This window comes from Mobula birostris, chromosome 19 (assembly GCF_030028105.1).
Source record: "Mobula birostris isolate sMobBir1 chromosome 19, sMobBir1.hap1, whole genome shotgun sequence".
NCBI classification, from domain to species: Eukaryota; Metazoa; Chordata; class Chondrichthyes; order Myliobatiformes; family Myliobatidae; genus Mobula; species Mobula birostris.
The window spans coordinates 22,326,211-22,347,600 of record NC_092388.1 but is presented as its reverse complement, the minus strand read 5'-3'; the positions used below and the strand labels follow the sequence as shown (position 1 = coordinate 22,347,600).

At 37.9% G+C, this 21,390-nt stretch overlaps 1 protein-coding gene across 7 annotated transcripts in view; it reads left to right on the top strand.

The window, feature by feature from the left end:
- Nucleotides 1–21,390, top strand: part of relch (RAB11 binding and LisH domain, coiled-coil and HEAT repeat containing) — a 99,950-nt gene that overhangs the window by 30,344 nt on the left and 48,216 nt on the right. For 3 of the 7 annotated variants that reach the window (XR_011889728.1, XM_072283334.1, XM_072283333.1), the window contains exons 5-11: nucleotides 1,334–1,447; nucleotides 5,370–5,567; nucleotides 6,213–6,304; nucleotides 6,765–7,094; nucleotides 12,470–12,545; nucleotides 15,825–15,920; nucleotides 16,086–16,106. Coding sequence is in view for 6 of the 7 variants with exons in the window: in XM_072283334.1 (XP_072139435.1) it covers nucleotides 1,334–1,447; nucleotides 5,370–5,567; nucleotides 6,213–6,304; nucleotides 6,765–7,094; nucleotides 12,470–12,545; nucleotides 15,825–15,920; nucleotides 16,086–16,106 (927 nt within the window). In the remaining variant the exon portion in view is untranslated. Of the gene's footprint in view, nucleotides 1–1,333; nucleotides 1,448–5,369; nucleotides 5,568–6,212; nucleotides 6,305–6,764; nucleotides 7,095–12,469; nucleotides 12,546–15,824; nucleotides 15,921–16,085; nucleotides 16,107–18,468; nucleotides 18,535–21,390 lie in introns of those variants that run through there. The other 4 variants (XM_072283336.1, XM_072283335.1, XM_072283340.1 and 1 more) reach the window with 3 other exon arrangements.

Below are 21,390 nucleotides of genomic sequence, written 5' to 3'. Positions count from 1 at the left end.
TAATTTCTTGTGCTTTTGACCTGGAAGTGTGTCTTGTGTGTCGAATAGCTTAATCGTGTGCTATTGATGTAGATACAGATGATGTATAATAGATGCAAAAATATATTTTCACCAAAATGTGTGATATGATTAAAAGAACTAAAATTGTGATATTCTGTGCTAAAATAGAATGCATCTGTCATGAAAAATGTTTTGTACTTTGCCTTGCTCAACAGTAATGTGAAGTCAAAATCTTCAGGGAGATGATAATTTCAGTGAGGTGACAAATCAGTGTATAGGAGGGAGATTAAACATCTGGCTGAGTGATGCCACAGCAACCAATGACTTGGTGTCGGCAAGAGTGACTTCAGGAGGAAGAAACTAGAAGTCCATGAGCCAGTCCTCATCGGAGGATCAGAGATGGAGAGGGTCAGCAACTTTAAATTCCTTGGTATTATCATTTCAGAGGAGCTGTACTGGGTCCAGGACATAAGTGACATTACAAAGAAAACACAACAGTTCCTCTACTTCCTTAGAAGTTTGCATAGATTCAGCATGTCATCTAAAAACTTTGACAAACTTCTATAGATATGTGTTTGAGAGTAAACTGGCTGGTTATGTCATGGCCCGGTATGGAAATACCAATGTCCTTGAATGGAAAGGCCTACCTAAAGTAGTGGATACAGCCTAGTCCATCATGGTAAAGCCTTCCCCACCATTGAGCACATCTATGCAGAGTGCTGTCACAGGAAAGCAGCATCCATCATCGCGGACCCTCATCATTCAGGCCATGCTCTCTTCTCTCTGCTGACATCAGGAATGAGGTCCAGTATCCTCAGGAGCCACACCACTAGGTTCGGGAACAGTTATTACCTGTCAACCATCAGGCTCTTGGATCAGAGGTGATAACTTCACTCACTCCGTCACTAAACTGCCCCCACAAGCTGTGGATTCACTTCCAAGAACTCTGCATCTCACATTCTTAATATTTATTGTTTTTGCGTACATTCGTCCATCTTGTTACGTGTGGCCTTTCATTGATTCTATTGTGTTTCTTTGTATTTACTGTGCATACCCACAAGAAAATGAATCTTAGGGTTGTATATGGTGACTTGTATGTTGATAATAAATTTACTTTTGAATTCTGAATTTTTTTTGATAGCTTTGCTGTAACTTGTTATTTTGTCATCTTCAATAACTGTCGGCAAGTGCTGCATTTTAATGATCACAGGAGAAAAAGTTTCTTTGGGCCTCGACACATGACACCTTTGACAGAGTACTTTAAGTTCAATGAATATTTATTGTTATTTTGTCTGTTTTACCTTGCAAACAAAGAATTTGGTTCTTTTTATAGGAGGCTGTTAAACCTCTTGAGAAAAGAGCATTAAATTTCCTAGTGAATGAATATTTACTGAAGATTAATTACAAACTCACCTCGATAACCTTTTCGGATGAAAATGATGACCAGGTAATGTTTAGAATATTTGTTACCAAAAATGTGGAGTGACTAAATTTTATCTTTCTTAGGATTTTTTTTGTGATGTAAAGTACAATTACGTGACATTGTAGCTCCTAAGTTGTGTTTCTTAATGGCACAGTTGAGAGAATAACAAGTGAATTTAAAGCTGCTTCATGTAAAAAAGAGTCAATCCACAATGACTTTGTATTGAGGGAATTGAAGGTGAGCCCAGGAAGCAGAAAACAATTTCACCCATTATGTATATTCCAGGTTTCATTTTAAAGTTAGGAGTGAATTTGATTTTGATTTGAGTCTTAGATTTTTATTTGAAAAGCCTTATTTAGAGCGAAATAAGATCAAGAGAATTCCTCTAGATGTTGGTTTAAGGAATGGAGACACATAATTCAAGGTGTTAGGCCCTCTGCTGTTAGGAAGATATTTTACCAGTAATGAATATGTAGTTGCCATTAAAATTGTGCTCTTAGAATTTTTCAACATAAAAATGTGACTGGAAGAAATGTCAAACTGTGATTTCCATGTTTTATGTGGGTACAGCTGCAGGAATCCAATTGTCCAAAGGAGACAGCTATGCACAGTTGACACATTGAAGGCTGGGATAGCAGAGAGATTATTTATTGCATGAGTAATGTGAAGAACACATGACTTATGGACACGTGCATACAAATTAGCATTTGGGAGACCAGGATGAAAGGGAATGGATTCTGCTGATGGCTGCAGGCGTCTTCTGCTGGATGGACAATGGACTTTCCTGCTGTCTTTTTTTTGTCCCCATCCCTAAGCTGCAGTAATCAGGGGCTGAGCAGATTCCCTCCCTCACTCAGTGAGACTGACCGGCACCCTCACATCCTGTACCTTCTCACTTTGTGGCATTCTTGGAATTTGAATTGAGTTTGAACTTACAATCTGTAATGAAGAACTAGTTTTTGTACTGGCAGTATCCTGGTTATAACAGGATTTTGTTCCTGAGAAATATTCGCAGAAACAACTGTGACATGAGAGCAAGCAGGCATGGGAGGAGTGTCTGCCAGCTTCCTCACTGACTCATTGAGTGAATGACTGAGTCGGCCCACTTCTCAGCTCTTCTGAACCCAGTCCAACATGAGTATGGCTTGAGGGAAGGGCATTGGATGGTAAGAAGAGAAGTCAGGCAGGAGTGCCTTATTTTGACCTGATAGAAAATCCCTGCAGCTGCTGGCAAATCCATCCCCACCTATCCCACCAGTCTCCCAAATGCTTGTCTGCAATGGATGTCAATATGTTAGATATTTATAATCTGGGGAGGACCTACATATGAAGGGATTGTAGATATAATTGTGTTTCATCAGAACAAATAGAAGTTCCTTTGGTAACTTCAACATTAACCAGGGGTCACATGTACTAACTAATTGGGAGAATAACTTGAGCAGAGATGGGGCATTCAGGAAACAGTTGAAAGAACTATTTTGCTTGGACTTAATATAAAAAAATAAATAGGAGGTGACATGATAACTAGTGGTATCTTTGGCACTTAAAGTGACAGATGTGAAGGGTATTAAGCTGTTTCAAACCACACCAAAAAAAAGACTAATTGACATAGAGTGCAAATTAAACAGTGCCCTGTGGGGAGTGGGGACTGGGCCAATTAAGGGAACCACAAAAGTCCATGTTTTTGGCCCCATGGTAAAATATGGACATGACTGCTTCCTTGTGTTTAAAATTGTCTTCTCAACTGACATACCAATGTGGCTGTGTGTGGGAAAGGTTGATGAGAAACTGCAATAGCCAACACAAGCAGGAGTACCTTCAGAAACTACTAAACAAGGCTTCTGGTGGGAGAGCCACATTGAGGCAATAACATAATTGATCTAATTAGTTTTCTTGTCATGGTTCTCCATGAGGATCTGGAAGAAATACCTGGAATTTACTATCTTCTTCAAATAGACCATCTGAGTCCATCCATTGATTTCATGTGTAGCACTGCTACCACGCAAACTGTAATGGTTTAAACCAGATCTCTCAGAGACAATCATTCGAAAAATTGAATTCCTTTGTAACTCGTACCCTGTTGGCCACATATTTCCAGAAATATGTAATAAGAAACCAAACATTTGCTGGTATTTCATGATGCCACAGAAGCAGGCCATTGAGCCCTCTGAGTTATCAAAGCAATTCCACCCCCCCCCCACTGATTTCCATGCCATCTATTATTCCTCTGAGACCTTCCCTCCCAATCCCCAATTCTTAAACTACCCACCCATGAGCTAATTATTGTGGCCGGTTAACATAACATCCGGTGCATCTTCAAAATGTGGAAAGAAACCCGAGCAGTCACAGGAAGAATAATTGGGTTGTGTACACGGTGTGTGACCAAAAGTAGCATCAGAGGACCGGTAGATTTCCCAGTTTAGTGAAGGTACTACACAGCGTATCTACATAAGTAACAGCTGATGCAGTACAGCAATAATGAGACAACCGACAATCAAGTCAAAGCTATACATTTCTATTGCATTTTATTTCACAATTGAATGTGGTAGATTTTGGACCAAAAAGTGGGAAGGAAAGACTCCAAGAAGTTTCCACCCACAATTTTTAGAGTGGATCCCACAAGAACAAACAAAGCATTTTTTTTTTGGAAAGTACAGAAATCACTGTCATTTCCAATTCTTGCATTGCAATTCTGAACTAGAATATACTGTATACAATTTTGCTCTTGGGTTGTTAATTTTTAAAGCATAGGCTTGAACCATGACTCTTTAGACTTGAAATCTTTAGAATTAAACATATTAATTTCTTAAGGCAACATTGTTGCTCCATTACTCAGGAGATGGTTCTCAAAAAGATTATTTTAAAATGAATATTATAAATGTTAACAGTGCTGGTGAAACCTGAATGATGCCAACACAAAATAAAATAAACTGCTTTATTGAGTGAGCTGTACTTAAAATCTGACCTCAGCAGAATAACCCATTTTTCTCATTCAATTAAATTTCCTTGTATGTTCCATTTATGAGATAGCATGTGCAGACTTAAAAGTTACAATTGCGCAGGATCTGATAGTTCAAGAAACCTATCACATTCTTGGAAAATTCATTGGCTTTTAACAATAGGCATGAATTAAAATGTAATGGCCTGTCCAAGATGCCAAATGGACAAAATCTGAATGTCAACATATTTGTGGAAGTACTTAAGCTTTTGTTCTGATGCTTGATAGACATGTATTATTTTTCTCCATATCCACGTAAAATTGATTTACTCTATCTAGACATGGACTGCTAATTTTCTGTTAGGAAACATTAGAGAATCCCATTACATGAAATCCTAAAGTTTCTGTATGTGTTAATCATCTCTAATCAAAGGCACCCTAGGGTTCACCTTTTAATAGGATACTAATGAGCAAGTATTTCTTGATCTGCTAATGTTGTCTCATGTGATTTAGTTGGTGCCTGGAACAAACCACTACAGTGAATCTAATCTGATTGTTCATTCTGAGGTTTTTATTTTAAAATTAAGATAAAATGGCTCTGTATCTCCTAACGTTAGAGAAGAGGTACAGGAGCCTGAAGATGCACACTCAATGCTTTAGGAACAGCTTCTTCCTCTCCAAAATCAGATTTTTGAATGAACCATCAACACTGCCTCATTTTCTTTGCTCTTTTTTTTTGTACTACTTACTTTTTTTCTTATTGTAACTTATAGTTATATTTTGGATATTGCATTACACAGCTGTTGCAAAACAAGAAATTGCACAACATGTCGGTGATAATAAACCTGGTTCTGATTTCACCCCCCCCCCCAGCTATTAAAGAACCAAGAGATCATATACCAGCATATTCCCTACTTTGTTGCAAAGCTTTTATGTGTATTCTGAATTGTACTTGATATTTTATTTTGTTTTTAACTAGTAGTGGATAAACTTATTTCAACCCTTCAGGACTTTGAATTGTGGGATGATGTTGGATTGAACATTCCAAAGCCTCCAGACTTGCTGCAAATGTATAGGGAGTACGGAAGCCATGCAAATGCATCAAAAGAAATGAGAGATGTAGCAGTTGGAGTGGTGCCAAAGGACTTGGGACCAATCCCTGATGACAAAGAATTAACTGCTTTACAGCAACCGCAGCCACAAGAGGTACGAGATAAGTAAAAGTGTGATAACAGTCTAATATGAAAATAGCTGTTGAGATTGAGTTAATTAGTACTTTTTAGCAACACAGATTCAAATACATGAATCTTTCACTAGCCTTGTATAATTACCATTTACCTTTTGGGGTTTGTAAGCATAATAAAAAATAGAAACTTACTTGTAGACTTATTTTAAAAATGATTATTTCATATTTTCTTTTTAGTGCAATTATAGCTAATAATGTTTTGCATTTCCATTTTTTTCCTCAAGAGGTAGCAGAATTTATACAGACCAAAACTGTTATAGGCTCAATTAGTGATCGAAATTTGACTTGGCAAGTGCTATTTGAAGCAATCTTAGTAAAGTACAAGGGACTATTAATGTGACAGATGTCCTTTTTCACAATATACATAATTACGAAAAAATATATTGTATTATGGATCGTTCAAACCCAATATGAAGCTTTTTCTTTAGCTGAGATGTCCTTGAAAGGATTCCTGCAACTCCCACTGTGTCCTCATGGGTGATGGTGATGTCCTATTTCTATGCTCAGCATGACAGTAGTTCCTTAAAGCAGATATTTTACTATAGGTTCTTTCCAAAGTGTAAATCAATTAATTCTGCATGTATGTTCTGTAAACTTACCTCTAGCAGGCAAAAATAATGCAAGAACTCCAAGATCAACTCAGTATATTAAATAATGAGAAACTCTTCCTTGCATCACAAATCAGACAACTTCAGAGGTATGTAATTCTTTTTAAAAAGTGTAACATTTACATTGCTCAATTTATTGTCAGTCTACCCCAGTTGTTTACAGTGATAATATTGCAAAAAAAAATCAACAGTGAAAATCTGCCCTCTGTTGAATTGTTGAATTCTTCTCAGTATCTTAAACTGGTAATCTATTAATCAACATATCAGATTTAATGGGATAAAATTTGCTTCAAAACAAATAAAACCCATTTGAGTCTTTTAGCAGTTGCTGTTTCAATTTGTCTCGGTCTAAATTTTTCATTTTTATCACCAGTTGAATTCAAATATCTGTTGAGGTTCAGCGTATGTTTCTGCCATGAGCGAGGAGCATTTAATCCTCACGCTATTATATGTCCATTTTTATAATGGTGGCTAACATTAGAAGTAATTTGAAATCGAAAGGGAGATAAAGTATTGTGAATTTAACTGAATTTCTTTTACTTGTAACAGTGAAATAGAAGTGCTCAAGCAACAGAATTTGACTGCTATAGCAGCTGCACCTGAAAGGACAACAGTTCCACCCAGTACATTAGAACAAGTGCCTCAGGTTAAACCAACAGATAGTGGGGAGTATCTGGATGTACGAAGCTTTGAAAACGATCTCTGCAATCCGGAGAAGGAGGACATGAACACTTCTTGCCCAATGAACACTAACAAAGATTCTAAAGTTCACTCTGTTGCTCCAAGTACGATGACAACACTAACCCCACATGACAAAAAAGAAACTGAATTAACTACAGTCCATTCACATGAACCTATACAGTTCAATAAGCCAAACAGGTTAGTCACTGTTGTATATGTTGAGTAATTAGAAAGTAATAGGAGGTAGCAGAGATCAATTATTATTCCCAAGTCAAAGTGGATTTTCATACGACCACTTGCTTTTATTCTAGCATGAATGAAGTGGTGGCTGATTGGCAGGAGGCAAAGAGTGGGAATAAAGGGAGCTTTTTCTGGTTGACAGGGGTCTGTGGTGTGACCACTTCTTTTTAGGTTGTATGTCAATAATTTGGATGATGTGAATGGCTTGTTGCAAAGTTTGTAAATGATATGAAGATAGGTAGAGGGGCAGGCAGTTTTGAGGAAGTAGAGAGGCTACAGAAGGACTTGGACAGATCAGGAGAATGGGCAGAGAAATAGCAGATGGAATACAATGTTGGGAAGTGTATGGTCATGCACTTCGATAGGAACAAATGAAAGGGTTAACTATTTTCCAAATGAAGAGAAAATACAAAAAAAAAACTGATGTGCAAAGGGACTTGGGAGTCCTTGGGCAGGATTCCCTAATGGGTAATTTGCAGGTTGAATCTGTGGTGAGGAAGGCAAATATTAGCATTTATTTCAAGAGGACTAAAATATAAATGCAAGGATGTAATGTTGAGGCTTTACAAAGCATTGGTGGGGCCTCACTTGAGGTATGGTGAGCAATTTTGGGCCTCTTAGAAAGGATGTGCTGGAAACTGGAGAGGGTTCAAAGGAGGTTTGTGAAAATTATTCCAGGATTGAATGGCCTGTCATCTGAAGAGCAGGGTGATGGCTCTGGGCCTATATGCACCAGAATTATTTAACTATTTATGGTTCTATTACTATTTATTATTTATGGAGCAACTGTAACGAAAACCAATTTCCCCCAGAATTAATAAAGTATGACTATAATTCAGAAGAATGAGGGGTGACCTCATTAAAACCCATTGAATGGTGAAAGTTCTTAATAGAGAGGATGTGATTCCTATGATGGGAGAGTCTAAAACCAGAGGACACAGCCTCAGAACAGGGGGACATCCTTTTAGAATGGAGATGAGGATGAATTTCTTTAGCCAGAGAATGATGAATCTGTGGAAGTGTTTTTGCAACAGGCAGCTGTGTAGGCCAAGTCTTCACGTATATTTAAAGCAGAGGTTGATAGATTCTTGATTGGTCAGCGCATGAAGGGATGCAGAGGGGAGGCAGGAGATGGGGCTTAGAGGAAAATTGGATCAGCCATGATGAAATGGTGGAGCAGATTCAATGGGCCCAATGGCCTAATTCTGCTCGTGTCATATGAGCATGACTTTTTTATAAAAATAGGTTTTATGTTGATTCGTTTTCTATGGCAAATTACCACATATTTATTGGTTTACCACCTATTATTAGATAAGGCTTCTTATAAAGTGCTTAATCAAGTTTAATTTGAAGCTGAACTATAAATCTGTTCTTTCTGAATGTCATCACAAAATTTTGCATGTATTGTTTGTATTTGAAGTCTACTTTTGAGTTTTATTCTGACTCTTTTCCAAACAATTTCTATAAAATATGCAGGATTTTATAGATTGAATCAATAAGAGATCATCGGTCTTAAATTTGTATTGTGACTAGTAGAGTGGATAGGGGAGAACCAGTGGATGTGGTATATTTGGATTTTCAAAAGGCTTTTGACAAGGTCCCACGCAGGAGATTTAGTGTGCAAACTTAAAGCACACGGTATTGAGAGTAAGGTATTGTTGTGGATAGAGAATTGGTTGGCAGACAGGAAGCAAAGAGTGTGAATAAACGGGACCTTTTCAGAATGACAGGCACTGACTAGTGGGGTACCGCAAGGCTCAGTGCTGGGACCCCAGTTGTTTACAATATATATTAATGACTTAGATCAGGGAATTAAATGCAGCATCTCCAACTTTGCGGATGACACGAAGCTGGGTGGCAGTGTTAGCTGTGGGGAGGATGCTAAGAGGATGCAGGGTGACTTGGATAGGTTAGATGAGTGGGCACATTCATGGCAGATGCAATTTAATGTGGATAAATGTGAGGTTATCCACTTTGGTGGCAAAAACAGGAAAACAGATTATTATCTGAATGGTGGCCGATTAGGAAAAGGGGAGGTGCAATGAGACCTGGGTGTCATTATACACCAGTCATTGAAAGTGGGCATGCAGATGTAGCAGGCGGTGAAAAACGCAAATGGTATGCTGGCATTTATAGCGAGAGGATTCGAGTACAGGAGCAGGGAGGTACTACTGCAGTTGTACAAGGCCTTGGTGAGACCACACCTGGAATATTGTGTGCAGTTTTGGTCCCCTAATCTGAGGAAAGACATCCTTGCCATAGAGGGAGTACAAAGAAGGATTGATTCCTGGGATGGCAGGACTTTCATATGAAGAAAGACTGGATGAACTGGGCTTGTACTCATTGGAATTTGGAAGATTGAGGGGGGATCTTATTGAAACATATAAAATCCTAAAGGGATTGGACAGGCTAGATGCAGGAAGATTGTTCCCAATGTTGGGGAAATCCAGAACGAGGGGTCACAGTTTGAGGATAAAGGGGAAGCCTTTTAGGACCGAGATTAGGAAAAACTTCTTCACACAGAGAGTGGTGAATCTGTGGAATTCTCTGCCACAGGAAACCGTTGAGGCCAGTTCATTGGCTATATTTAAGAGGGAGTTAGATATGGCCCTTGTGGCTAAAGGGATGAGGGGGTATGGAGGGAAGGCAGGTACAGGGTTCTGAGTTGGATGATCAGCCATGATCATACTGAATGGCAGGCTCGAAGGGCCGAATGGCCTACTCCACCTATTTTCTATGTTTCTAATACTTCAGTATGGCACTGGGCTTTTTCGAGAGGTGTACCAATAGAAGGGTGGTGATAGGAAAAGTGAAATTTTGTTTTTTAGCCATGCATTAGCCACTTGGCCTGTTGGATTGTAATTAGATTATCTTTCATAGTGAGTGAAGTACAGAGCCAAGTTGATTTGAGGAAGAGAAGTGGGATTTTGTTTTGCTTCCATTTGTAATATAATTGAAAGTGAAAATCAGTAAATTTCATGAGGCCCAAATGAGCTTTCATCATTATCAGAAAGAAACGTTTATGGACTGAATTATTTTGGTCTGAAGTTTTATATAAAATAAATAAACTTTTTTTAAGGATATTTAGCAGTATTTAGAGGTATAAATAGTGCTAACATGCTTTTCCAATTTTAAAAAAAGTCATTGAGGCCCCAAGGAAGAAGAATATATCATCCTCCCTTTAATTGTGTGTTGAGTGCAATGATTTTTGAAAATGTACCTCGATTTTTGCAACTTGTAGTTGGCTGGTAGAAATAACCTTATGTTAATGTGGTTTACTTTGAATTCTCAGGTTCAGTGAACATTTTAATGTGGTCAGCAAAACTATTGCCTTTAAATATATTATTCTTGTGCAGAATAATTTGTAGGCTTGGATTTCAAACAATCAAATGATGCTGCAAATGCACATTAAGCAATTACAGTAGCAGATGATGAGCATCTTGTATGGAGACCCACAGCTTGCAAATTCAGTGGTGTACAAAACCTAAGTTGTTATGTGAATTCACATTTGTTTTAAAGATCAACCATTGGCAAATAAACCACAGTATGTGGTTTCCTTGAAATTCCAAATCAAGGCACTGAGTGATCAGTCTCAGACAGATTTGTGGCTTCCCTTTGTTGTGTTTTTTTTTTTAGTGCCAGATTTTGATCACTTCTATGACTTTCAGTAGTCCCAGGTTCTTGTGCTATTCCAGGGTTTGGTAAGGAATTAAATTTCCACTTCACTTACTGTGTGGCATCCCAGTTATTGGTACTGATCCTATTAAGTATAGGGGAATATGGAATTGCCTGCATTTGACTTAACTCCCCATGGGTCAAATCACTAGGATATTTCATTGTCTTAAACTAAACTTCTAATTATTAGATTCTGTAATGACCAGATCCTGTTCTGTTGAGCTCTTAGATGCCATTGAAGATTCTTTCTTTCCTGTGTTACTATCATCACATAGTCACTCATTTGTTGCCTCCTTCTCATAAGGTCTTTAAGATCTTCGGATTGGAGTAAAACAAGCTTTCTTTCCAGTTCACCAGTGTTGTTAAGAGAATGTTGTAGTGGGGTATTGTACCTTGTCTTCTGTTAATCTACTTCATCATGCTCAGTCAGTACTGGAGGTTTACTCCTTTGATTAAGATGCCATTATCCTCCTTATGATTTCTTAATGTGCCTAGGGAACTTCACAGACAATTAGCCATACATATCGACCTTCACTAATCCGGCAGCATTGGGACCTGAGGAGTACCGGATTAGTGAAAATGCCAAATTACAGAAGGATCACACTAAGCAATAGCTAACTGCCTCATCATACCTTTAAGATATCATATAAATCAGTACAAGTTAGATAATAATGAAACAGAAATATTGAATGAGTAGCAAGTGTAATTTTAATAAGGTAATATACTGTACAGGCACAGATAAAATAAAGGGTACAGGTAAATGTACAGGAATTAACTTATACAGAAAAGTTGAGCACTTCCGCTTCTAAAGTGAGACATTTAAAATGCAGCAGTTTTTCATTCTGGTTTCTTTATATGGTCACAAGCTTTTCACCAATGCACCACTGTCCAGTTTTTTCAAGAGTTCAACCTTATCTTTAATGAATAATGTGTGGTACTTTCGCTTCATAGCACAAGGTGCATTTCCTTTACTCACTGGACCCATAATTGGGGTTAAAAAAAAAAAGAGCCAATGATATTAAATACAGGAAAACAAGCAGGAATCGCCTGTCTGTGCTTACAAGAGCGCGCCAACACATGAACAGATCTAGCGCAACCAAAACAATGTGCAGCAGATTGGTACGGTGGCCCGAGAAATTTGAAATTACAGTTGCGTGGAAAATTTGAAATCTGTGCCAGATTATCGAAGGAACCGGATTACAGGTAGTCGGATTAGTGAAGGCCGACTGTACTTGTATATTGCAAGCTCCCGACATTGGTTCAAATTGACAACAATGTCCATTTTTCCTCATTTCAATGGTTATTTTAATCCTTTGGTGACCAGAAAGGCATATGTTAATAAATTGTCTAACATGCGGTAAAGCCTTTGAGCAGGGTAAGCAAACAAAAAATAATTTTGGAAAGGGATTGTACTGTCATAATATAAACAAGCGTAAAGAACATTTCATTTTTTTGCTAAGTAGTTTTTTCATGACAACTGGATTCTCCTTCCATCACATTGCCATCTCTACCTCTAAGGTTTTGGTTGTTCTTCAGTTGTGCTTCAGAGTTGAGAGGTGTACAAAATATAGACAGCATATTTGTCTACATAAAATGTTTAAGTTGAACAGAAAACTGTAATACTATTTAATTTCAAAATGTTTCTGATCTCTTTATAGGGCATTATCACCTGCATTTCATCAAGCACTGCTATCTTTTTGTCGGATGGCCACTGACAGTCGTTTAGGTGCAGAGGTAACCTCCTGAATAAAATTGGCACACTTAGTATAAACCTAAACTGAATTTCCTTCTGTTTTAGATTTTTCTATGATGCAGTCAGTCAACATGTGAATGTAACCTAATGCCCTAAAATTGTGCATGCATACTTTTAATGTTTGTTTTTTTTTCTTCCACATTGCATGTAGTTTCATCTCTGCTTCAGGCTCCGAACTAGCAGAAGTTATTCAAATGATGTAAAAATCCCACAAGTTGCCTTCTATAACTATTGAGTGAATGGGAAAGTGGGGTCAGGGTTATCCATATGGCTACTTGTTCGTTTCACCAATTTTCTTCCGCTGACTTTCCTATTTGCTCATCTTGGCTCTCTGAAGATAAGATACAAGATGGCTCCTAAGTGAATCATCTGATCAGTATTTTAAAATGTAGATATTACTTTGAATCTAAAACTACACGGCCTATAAAAGTTTGTAGATGCGAAAAAGAAAGCATTGCTTCATTGTGGATTATCAATTTGAAATAACAATAGCACAGTGAGGAGAGTCACTGTCTCGCAACACCTGTATTCAATCCTGACTTTACGTACAGTTTGGGAAGTTTGCATCTTTTTCCTGTGACAGCGTGGGTTGCCTCCAGCTGCTTGAGTTACTTGACAGATTCCAAAGATGTGGATTGATAGTTTAATTGTCCAGTGTGAATTGTTACGATGTGTAAGTGAGGGATAAAATTTTGGGAGGGGGAGTTGACATTGTCAGGACAATGTAAATAAGATTATCATAAATTGGCATTGAATTTATAAACCAAGGGCCAATTTCTGTGCTGTATCTCTCTCCAGCTGTGCGTGCATTATGTGCAATATGTTGTCTTCCTTTTTTTCAGCCGATTTTCTAATTTTAAGCATCTTTTGTTGGTAACTCTCCTTGACAGTTACTAAGGGAATCTGCTGTATCACATTTTGGGGCTAACTCAAGCTGGATTTAGCTTGAAGACTGTCACCTTCTCCTCCTCTCATTAGTGGCTATGGTGCAACACTACTGTTGTCAAGCCTCAAAGTGCTTTATAACATTGTTCAGTGTCTTATTCAGAAACATTAATTAGGCTGATTTAAATAATTCGTAAACATTAAATAAACTTAAGCTGCAATAAGTAATAAGTTAAAATACTAAGAGATAGTGAACAGGAAACAAATGACAACTTGATTTACGATTTCCATTCAGTCTAAAGGCAGTCCCGTAAATAGTCACAAGTCCAGAAGCAGGTAAGGTAAGATAACACTGAAACAGTAGAGATGACCCATCCAGTGAGCAGAATTACCACAAGGCATAGAAACAGAATTAGGCCAGTTGGCCCATTGAGTCTTCACCATTCGATCTTGACTGATTTGTTTTACCTCTCAACCCTGTTCTCCTGCCTTCTTCCTGTAACCTTTGACACCTTTACTAATGATAACTTATCAACCTCCACTCTAAATATACCCAATGACTTGTCCTCCCTGAAACTACTCACAACAGGCCTACTGTTCTCTTGCCAATGTCTTAAAAGTCCTCTTGAAATGAATGCTAACATTGCATTTCCCTCCTTTAATATTGACTCAACCTGCAAGTTAACCTTGAGGGAATCTTGCACTTGGATTCCGAAGTCCCTTGGCACCTCCAATTTCTACATTTGCTCCGCATTCAGAAGGTAATCTATGCCTTCATTCCTTCAACTAAAGTGCATGACCATACACTTCCCTACACTATTCATCTGCTGCTACTTTGCTCAGTGGTCTTTTTAAAGCATGTTAGAATTGTGGATTGGAATAGGAAGAGGCTAAAGATGTCAGTAAGTACCATGACCAGCTGATCTGCACAGAATCTGAGCCAATGACTTGCTGGGTCTGGACAAGACCATGACAGAATGAATGCAATTGATGCCCTTCAACTCTGATCACAGTCTGTTTTATTTGACATTTTGTCCTTGCATGCAGGAAATTTGATTTTCATTGATTGCAAGGAGGATTGTGCAAAGTTAAGCTTCCATGCAAAATAATCATTTTTTCCCCCCCATTTCCATTGCATGGTCTACCCATGTAGTTGATTGAGCGAAAGTATAGTAGATGCAGAATCTCTGCTACTATGCAGATCTAATTTACATGCAGACAACAGGAATTCTGCAGATGCTGGAAATTCAAGCAACACACATCAAAGTTGCTGGTGAACGCAGCAGGCAGCATCTCTAGGAAGAGAATATACCTTTTGCCCATCCTCTGGGCCCCCCCCCCCCCCTTGTCTTTCTTCCCGGACCTCCTGTCCCATGATCCTCTCGTATCCCCTTTTGCCTATCACCTGTCCAGCTCTTGGCTCCATCCCTCCCCCTCCTGTCTTCTCCTATCATTTTGGATCTCCCTCTCCCCCTCCAACTTTCAAATCCATTACTCGCTCTTCCTTCAGTTAGTCCTGACGAAGGGTCTCGGCCTGAAACGTCGACTGCACCTCTTCCTACAGATGCTAATTTACATGCATGTTAATTTTCGAGCTGATCAGTAATCTATATGTAAATTGCACCCTATGCCGAGTTTTCACTGAACATTAATCTTGACATTAAGGGGAATTTTCAATTAATGTTAATTTTGAAAATTTGTCATAGCTTTTTAACTTTCATAATCCAGTTATAAATTTGCAGATCAATGCAGTCGATTTAGAATTCCAAGATCATTTTCTCAATATACTGAAGAAATATCTTCACGTTACAACTCTTGTATCTAGTACTTAACGTTGATCGTTTCCCAAACTAAAAGAGCTGAAGAAGCAATCATTCTTGTGAATGTGCACACAGCCAATGGTGATTTCCACATTTGCTCTATCTAGACAGGGGAACTTGTCTCAGTTGTAAACTGAATCAGAATAACTTCTCCTTTGGACTGCTGCAAGACCTCATTCAGTGGGAGAAGTTGGTTTATGTCTTAGCTATGATACCACTGAGTGTAGCCAACAAGCTCTACTATTGGATTGTATTATGTACACTAAAAGTAAATGAAGGTTCTAACAATTTCTAATTGTGAAAAAGAAGGTACTTGAAGCATGTTAAAGAAACTGATTTTTATATGCATTTAATCGATGAGTACATAGTTCATAGAGCTTTAATTGGGAGCTTAATGTCACAAATAGTGTTAATTGGAAATTGAGAAGTGGATGAGTGGAACTGAAAATGTAATTTAAAATGTCTTTGTTTATGATAGTGGCCATTGTTTATTTTTATTTTCAGGAACTTGGTATTAGGACTGTGGTGATAGTAAAATGTGTTTTCTGTATCTAGGTTTCACGAATAGCAGATAGTGAACAGTGTGTGATGCTAATGTTGGGACGCTGTCTTCCACACATAGTACCAAATGTACTTCTGGCAAAACGAGAAGTAAGATGCACTTTATCATATTTCTGGAAAATTTTGGTACACTATAATTTTCTTTTTCAGTTTAAATATTTCAAATTTTAGAGTACATCTTATTTTTTGTTGAAACAATACATTTAGTCATTTTCTGCAATATTCTTATGTTTATACTTGCATCTCTGATCCTAGAGAGTGGTGCATCTGTGCCAGGTGAGTGGATAAGACCACAAGGTATTAAAAAGATTTCATCTGATGTTGCTGCTGTTTTGTGTTGCTATAACTCTTAAAGCAGGCTAACCTATTTAATTTTATTAATATTGTGATGTTTGCAATTGAAAGCATAAATTCATTTCACTGTCTTTAGCCTTTTAATAGATTGCTTTACTTAAAAAAAAACAAATCTAACTTATAGAATAAAATGCATTTACCAGTTAAATCATTTTGTGTGATAAAAATTAATCAGACAATATTAAATGTGCACAAAAATATAGTTATCTACAACGGATATTAAATAGTTGGGAAGGATGTATTTAGCCAGTATCTGGAATGAATCAGAAATGGTCTTGGTTAATAATGTTGTAAGAGCAAGAAATGATTCCCTTTGATTTATTTCAGTCACCTTTATCCTTCTTGTTTTCCCAGCATTGCATCCATATCATTACAACCCTTAATTAGCCTAAATAACTTGAGCGCCCTGTTCAACCTCAAATTGCAATTGTACACCTTTGTTTTATCCATCATTGTCTGCTTCCACTTTAACAATTAACTTCTATCTATAGAGTTACAACTATTATTCAACAAGTTACTCTACTTGTTTAGATAGATATGGCAAGAAAATTTTAAGGGTTTAAAAATAGAAGCCGTGCTATTCTTTTTACCTGTTGAAGATTGTGACTTAGTTCACCTGTGCAGGCTGACAAGCTGCATGCTCAGCACAAATATAGAAGTGTCAGATCATTGCATCTGGACAGTGCTTCATTGTTCCTATCCTTGTGTACAAACGTGTATTTCTAAACAAGCTTTTGTTCCTTTCAGTTATGATTTTTAAATATAACCTGGTCTAAAGCTCTTCAAAAGAAGCATAGCTTAGTGTATAACATATTACAGAAATGTCTTTAGAGGTAATACTAAATAGCTCTCTTGATGAGTGGTTCCCAACCTGGAGTCCACAGAATCCTTGCTTGATGGTGTTGGTCCATGGCATAAAAATGGCTGGGAACCCCTGCTCTGGATTGAACACTTTTTTTTTTTGTAAGTGGCTTTTTTGCCTCATGATTTTCCTTGGAGCTTTAGTGTGTTGGTACTTGTTAATGCCAAGTGACGAAGCAAAAACATTAACTGGGTTGGTGTATCATCAATAATCCAGGAAAGTTACAAAATAAGAGGTCAAACATTTAAAACTGAAGTGTACAGAAATTTCTTTTTTCAGAGGATAGTAAATCTCAGGAATTCTCTGCCCTAGTGCTAGTGGATGTAGATCATTAGGTACATTTAAGGAGGAGATAGATTAGTATCTGAAAGGTCAAGAATTTGAAGAATGTGAGTAAATGGCACAAAAAAGTACTTGGGCCAGCATAGATTAGCCATGATCATCACAATTGGCAGGGCAGGCAAGAGGAGGCCTAATGGCCTACTAATGTTCCATCTCCTACCTGTGTTCCATCATGTGATCATGAGAAAACCAAATTAAAGCAAGAGGAAAAAATAAGCAAAAACAATAAAGGGTAAAGTGCTCTACAGAGGCACATTTCATAATGAGATAAAAAGAATTTGAGAGAAGTTGGAGCACTTGAATGTGATAACTAAAGCCAAGGCACTGGTAGTACATAAAAGGTTCAAAATAACCTGAAAAGACAATGGACACAGTTGATGTGCATTCCAGATTTCTAATGGTATTAAGAATTATAGTTGCAGAGGCTCTCGCAGCAGTCTTCAAGTTACCTTGGATCTAGAAATAGTTGTGCAGAACTTAATGGTGTTAAATGTCATGAAAAGAGGAAAATGAATCAAATGGAGGCCAAATGCCCAAATATTTGTCTGTGGAATGGCTTTCTTGGAGAAATCAAATGATTTAATAAAAGAAATGTAAATGTATGCAGAAGCATATGTACATTTTCAACATGTTTGTTTCCTCCACAAGAAGTTTGTTAGTAACATTTATGAGAAAGAAAATGTAAAGCTCGGCTGGAAGTTGGTTGTAAGGCAAAAAGTAACAGATATGATAAGGTTCTATAGTAGTGCTGACTGCTTTTAATGCAGGTAAATGATCTGTCTTGTCATAGACCACAAATTGAATTACAGACTACTCTAAATTAAGAAGTGTAGTTTAACCAAAATAAGGACTGTCAACAGAGCATGTGAATTCCTAATGATAATCCAGTATTTGAAGTCAAAGAGCAAAAGAAAACAGATGCTAGAAATGCGAAATGAAAATAAAAAAAAATTCTGAAACTACTCAGCAAGACGGGCAGCATCTGTGAAGAAACAGTTAAGGTTTCATATTGGCCTGAAACTTTAACTCTGTTTCTCCCTCCACAGATGCTGCCTTCAGTTGCTGCCAACAATCAGTTGGTTTAATTTGGACAAATGAGGTGATTTGCTTTGTGGGGAGGAATATGAAGATGAAATTCACCAAATGGTAAGACTTGGCAAAGAGGAACTGAAAGGGTGAGCATGCTGAGATATCATGCATTAATTGAAATGCTGGTCTTAAATGTGTTTGTCTTTATAGGACTGAGGCTGCACAGTATGATCAATGACACTGGTTTTGCCTGTAGTTAGTAATAACCAAATAAATGCAAGTTACTCAAAGTTAAATTGACATGTTTGCAGTAAAAGGTTTTAAAAACTATGAATGTAGTATCCACTCTTGCTGAAATGCTCACACAGTATTGTGATTTTCTGCATCTTCTGGTTCCAAAGATAAGGATTTCATCCTGTTGCCCGTTCTTTGAATAGAAGCAAAAAACATTAATGAAGCACAACCACTGTCAACTGATCAGTAACCATAAACTGAAGCTGTATTAGCTTTGTGTGCAGTGGACAACTGGACAGCAGTTAGAGACTGACTGTAGCCAATAACGGAACTCATCAGTGCACAATAATGAAGATCCCAGTGCAAATTGTAGGAATTTTTAGCTGTAACTTTACCAATACATTCTGACATAAGGTTAAAACTAATTCTCTCTAAGTTTATGAAGCTATTTCAATTTTTGTTTTGCAGCCTCTTTTTTTTTAATTGCTTAGTGTAATATCACTGGATAGTGTGCGAATGGTACATAATGATGACTTTGATTCTCAATAGGGACCTTAGTTTATCTAGATTAACATGACTTAACTAGCACAATACATGATCATCAGAAGCAGCGCTCATCATTTGCTGCATGGGCACGTGCACACAGAGAGACACTTCATGGAATTATTCAGTGCAGATCACTGACTCCCATTGCGGGTTTTCTTTTGTTCACCTTATAGAGGGAGACATGCATGAGCCACAATTGGAGATAGCAAGTTACTTCAATAGTCAGGAAAATAATTTAATAAATATGAATGCAGTTGTAAGAGAGCCCTAATTCTTTTTTCAAAAATCTGTCTATAACGTCAAGAGCTAGAGTTATAGAGCAATACCACACAAGTTTAAGACCCTTTGGCCCAACCAATCTAGTGCTGACCACAGTGCCCACCCAACGAATCGCAAATGCCTTTGCTCAGCCAATATCCCTGTAAGCCTGCTCCTCAATGTACGTATCCAAGTGTTGCTTAAATGATATTATTGTACCTACCTCAACCACTTTGTCTGGCAGCTTGCTCCATATGAAGTTGTCCCTCAGGTTGCTTTTACAGTACTGTGCAAAAATCTTGGGCAACCTGGCTATATACAGTGTCTTGAAAAAGTATTCAGCCCCAACCCTTTGTTCACATAAATGAGCATTACCACCGGGGTTTTGTGATCAATTTAACTGAGAAATCTTATTTGTGAATCGCATGCTTTTTTTTCCCCCACAGTAGAGCCCAAAAACAGGGAAAACTGTAAAACGTGAAAAACTAAAAATTCAAAAACTGATATGTCACCAGCTCAAAAGTTTTCATTCCCCTTTGCTCAGTACTCACTTGAACCACTTCTCCCAGCTATTTCAGCCAGTAGTCTTTTAGGATAAATCTCATAAAAGATCTCTGGCAAGATCTCAAGATCTGGTCATTCCAATTTGCAAAATTACTCAACCTGTGCTAAATCATTTGGCAGCAACGGTGGACGGCAATTCTGAGGGCTTGCCAGAGATGTTCGATCAGGTTATGATTAGGACTTTGGGCCACTCAAGGACATCAATTTTCTTCATTTGAAGCCACTCCATAGTCGTTCTGGCAGTGTGCTTTGGGTTGTTCTGAAAGATGAACTTTTTCCCCAGCTTAATGGCAGAGGCTAGCAAGTTTTTATCCAGGATCTCTCAGTATTCATCTTCCTATCAATCCTGACCGGATTTCTAGTCCCTACTGCTGAAAAGCATCTCCACAGCATGATGCTACCTCCACTATGTTCTACAGTATGGATGGTGTTACCTAGCCTATGCACAGTATTAGATTTACACCACACGTACTGCTTAGTGTTGAGGTCAAAAATTCCACTTCATTCTCATCCAACCACAAGACCTTCCACATTTTGCAATATTTTCTAAGTGATGCTTTACAAAGTCTTTAAGGACAAAGATTTTTTTTTAGTGGTACTTGTGGCATAAATTTAATACTGTGCATCAACCAGGTAACACCATCCCTACTGTAAGGTACGGTAGAAGTAGTATCATGCTGTGGGGTTACTTTTCAGCAGCAGAGACTGGAAATCTGGTCAAGGTTGATAGGAAGATGAATGTTGCTAAATACAGAGAGATCCTGGATAAAAACCTGCTAGCTTCTGCCAGAAAGCTTAAACTGGAATAGAAGTTTGTCTTTCAGCAGGACAACGACCCAAAGGACACTGCCAGAGCAAACAGGGGGTAGCTTTGAATAAAGAAAATTGATGTACTTGAGTGACCCAGCCAGAGTCCTGACCTTAACCCGATCGAACATCTCTGGCAAGACCTCAAGATTGCTGTACCACCACTGCTCCTCAACTAACCTGGCACAGCTTGAGCAATTGTACAAGTAGAAATAGGCAAATCTTGCAAAGCTGATAGAGACTTATCCAAAAAGACTACTGGCTGTAGTAGTTGCAAGAAGTGGTTCAACTACGTGCTGAGCAAAGGGAGATGAATATTTTTGATCTGCTGAAAGTTCAGTTTTTGAATTTTTAATTTCTAATACTTTACAATTTTCCCTGTATTTTGGGGTCTACTGTGGGGGGAAAAAAAGAGCATATCATTCACAAATAACAATTCCTCAGTTACATTGATCAAAATCTCTGGCTGTAATACTCATTCATGTGAATAATGGGCTAGGGGCTGAATATTTTTTAAGGCACTGTATATGTGCCCAAGACTTTTGTACATTTTGTAAATTTTCC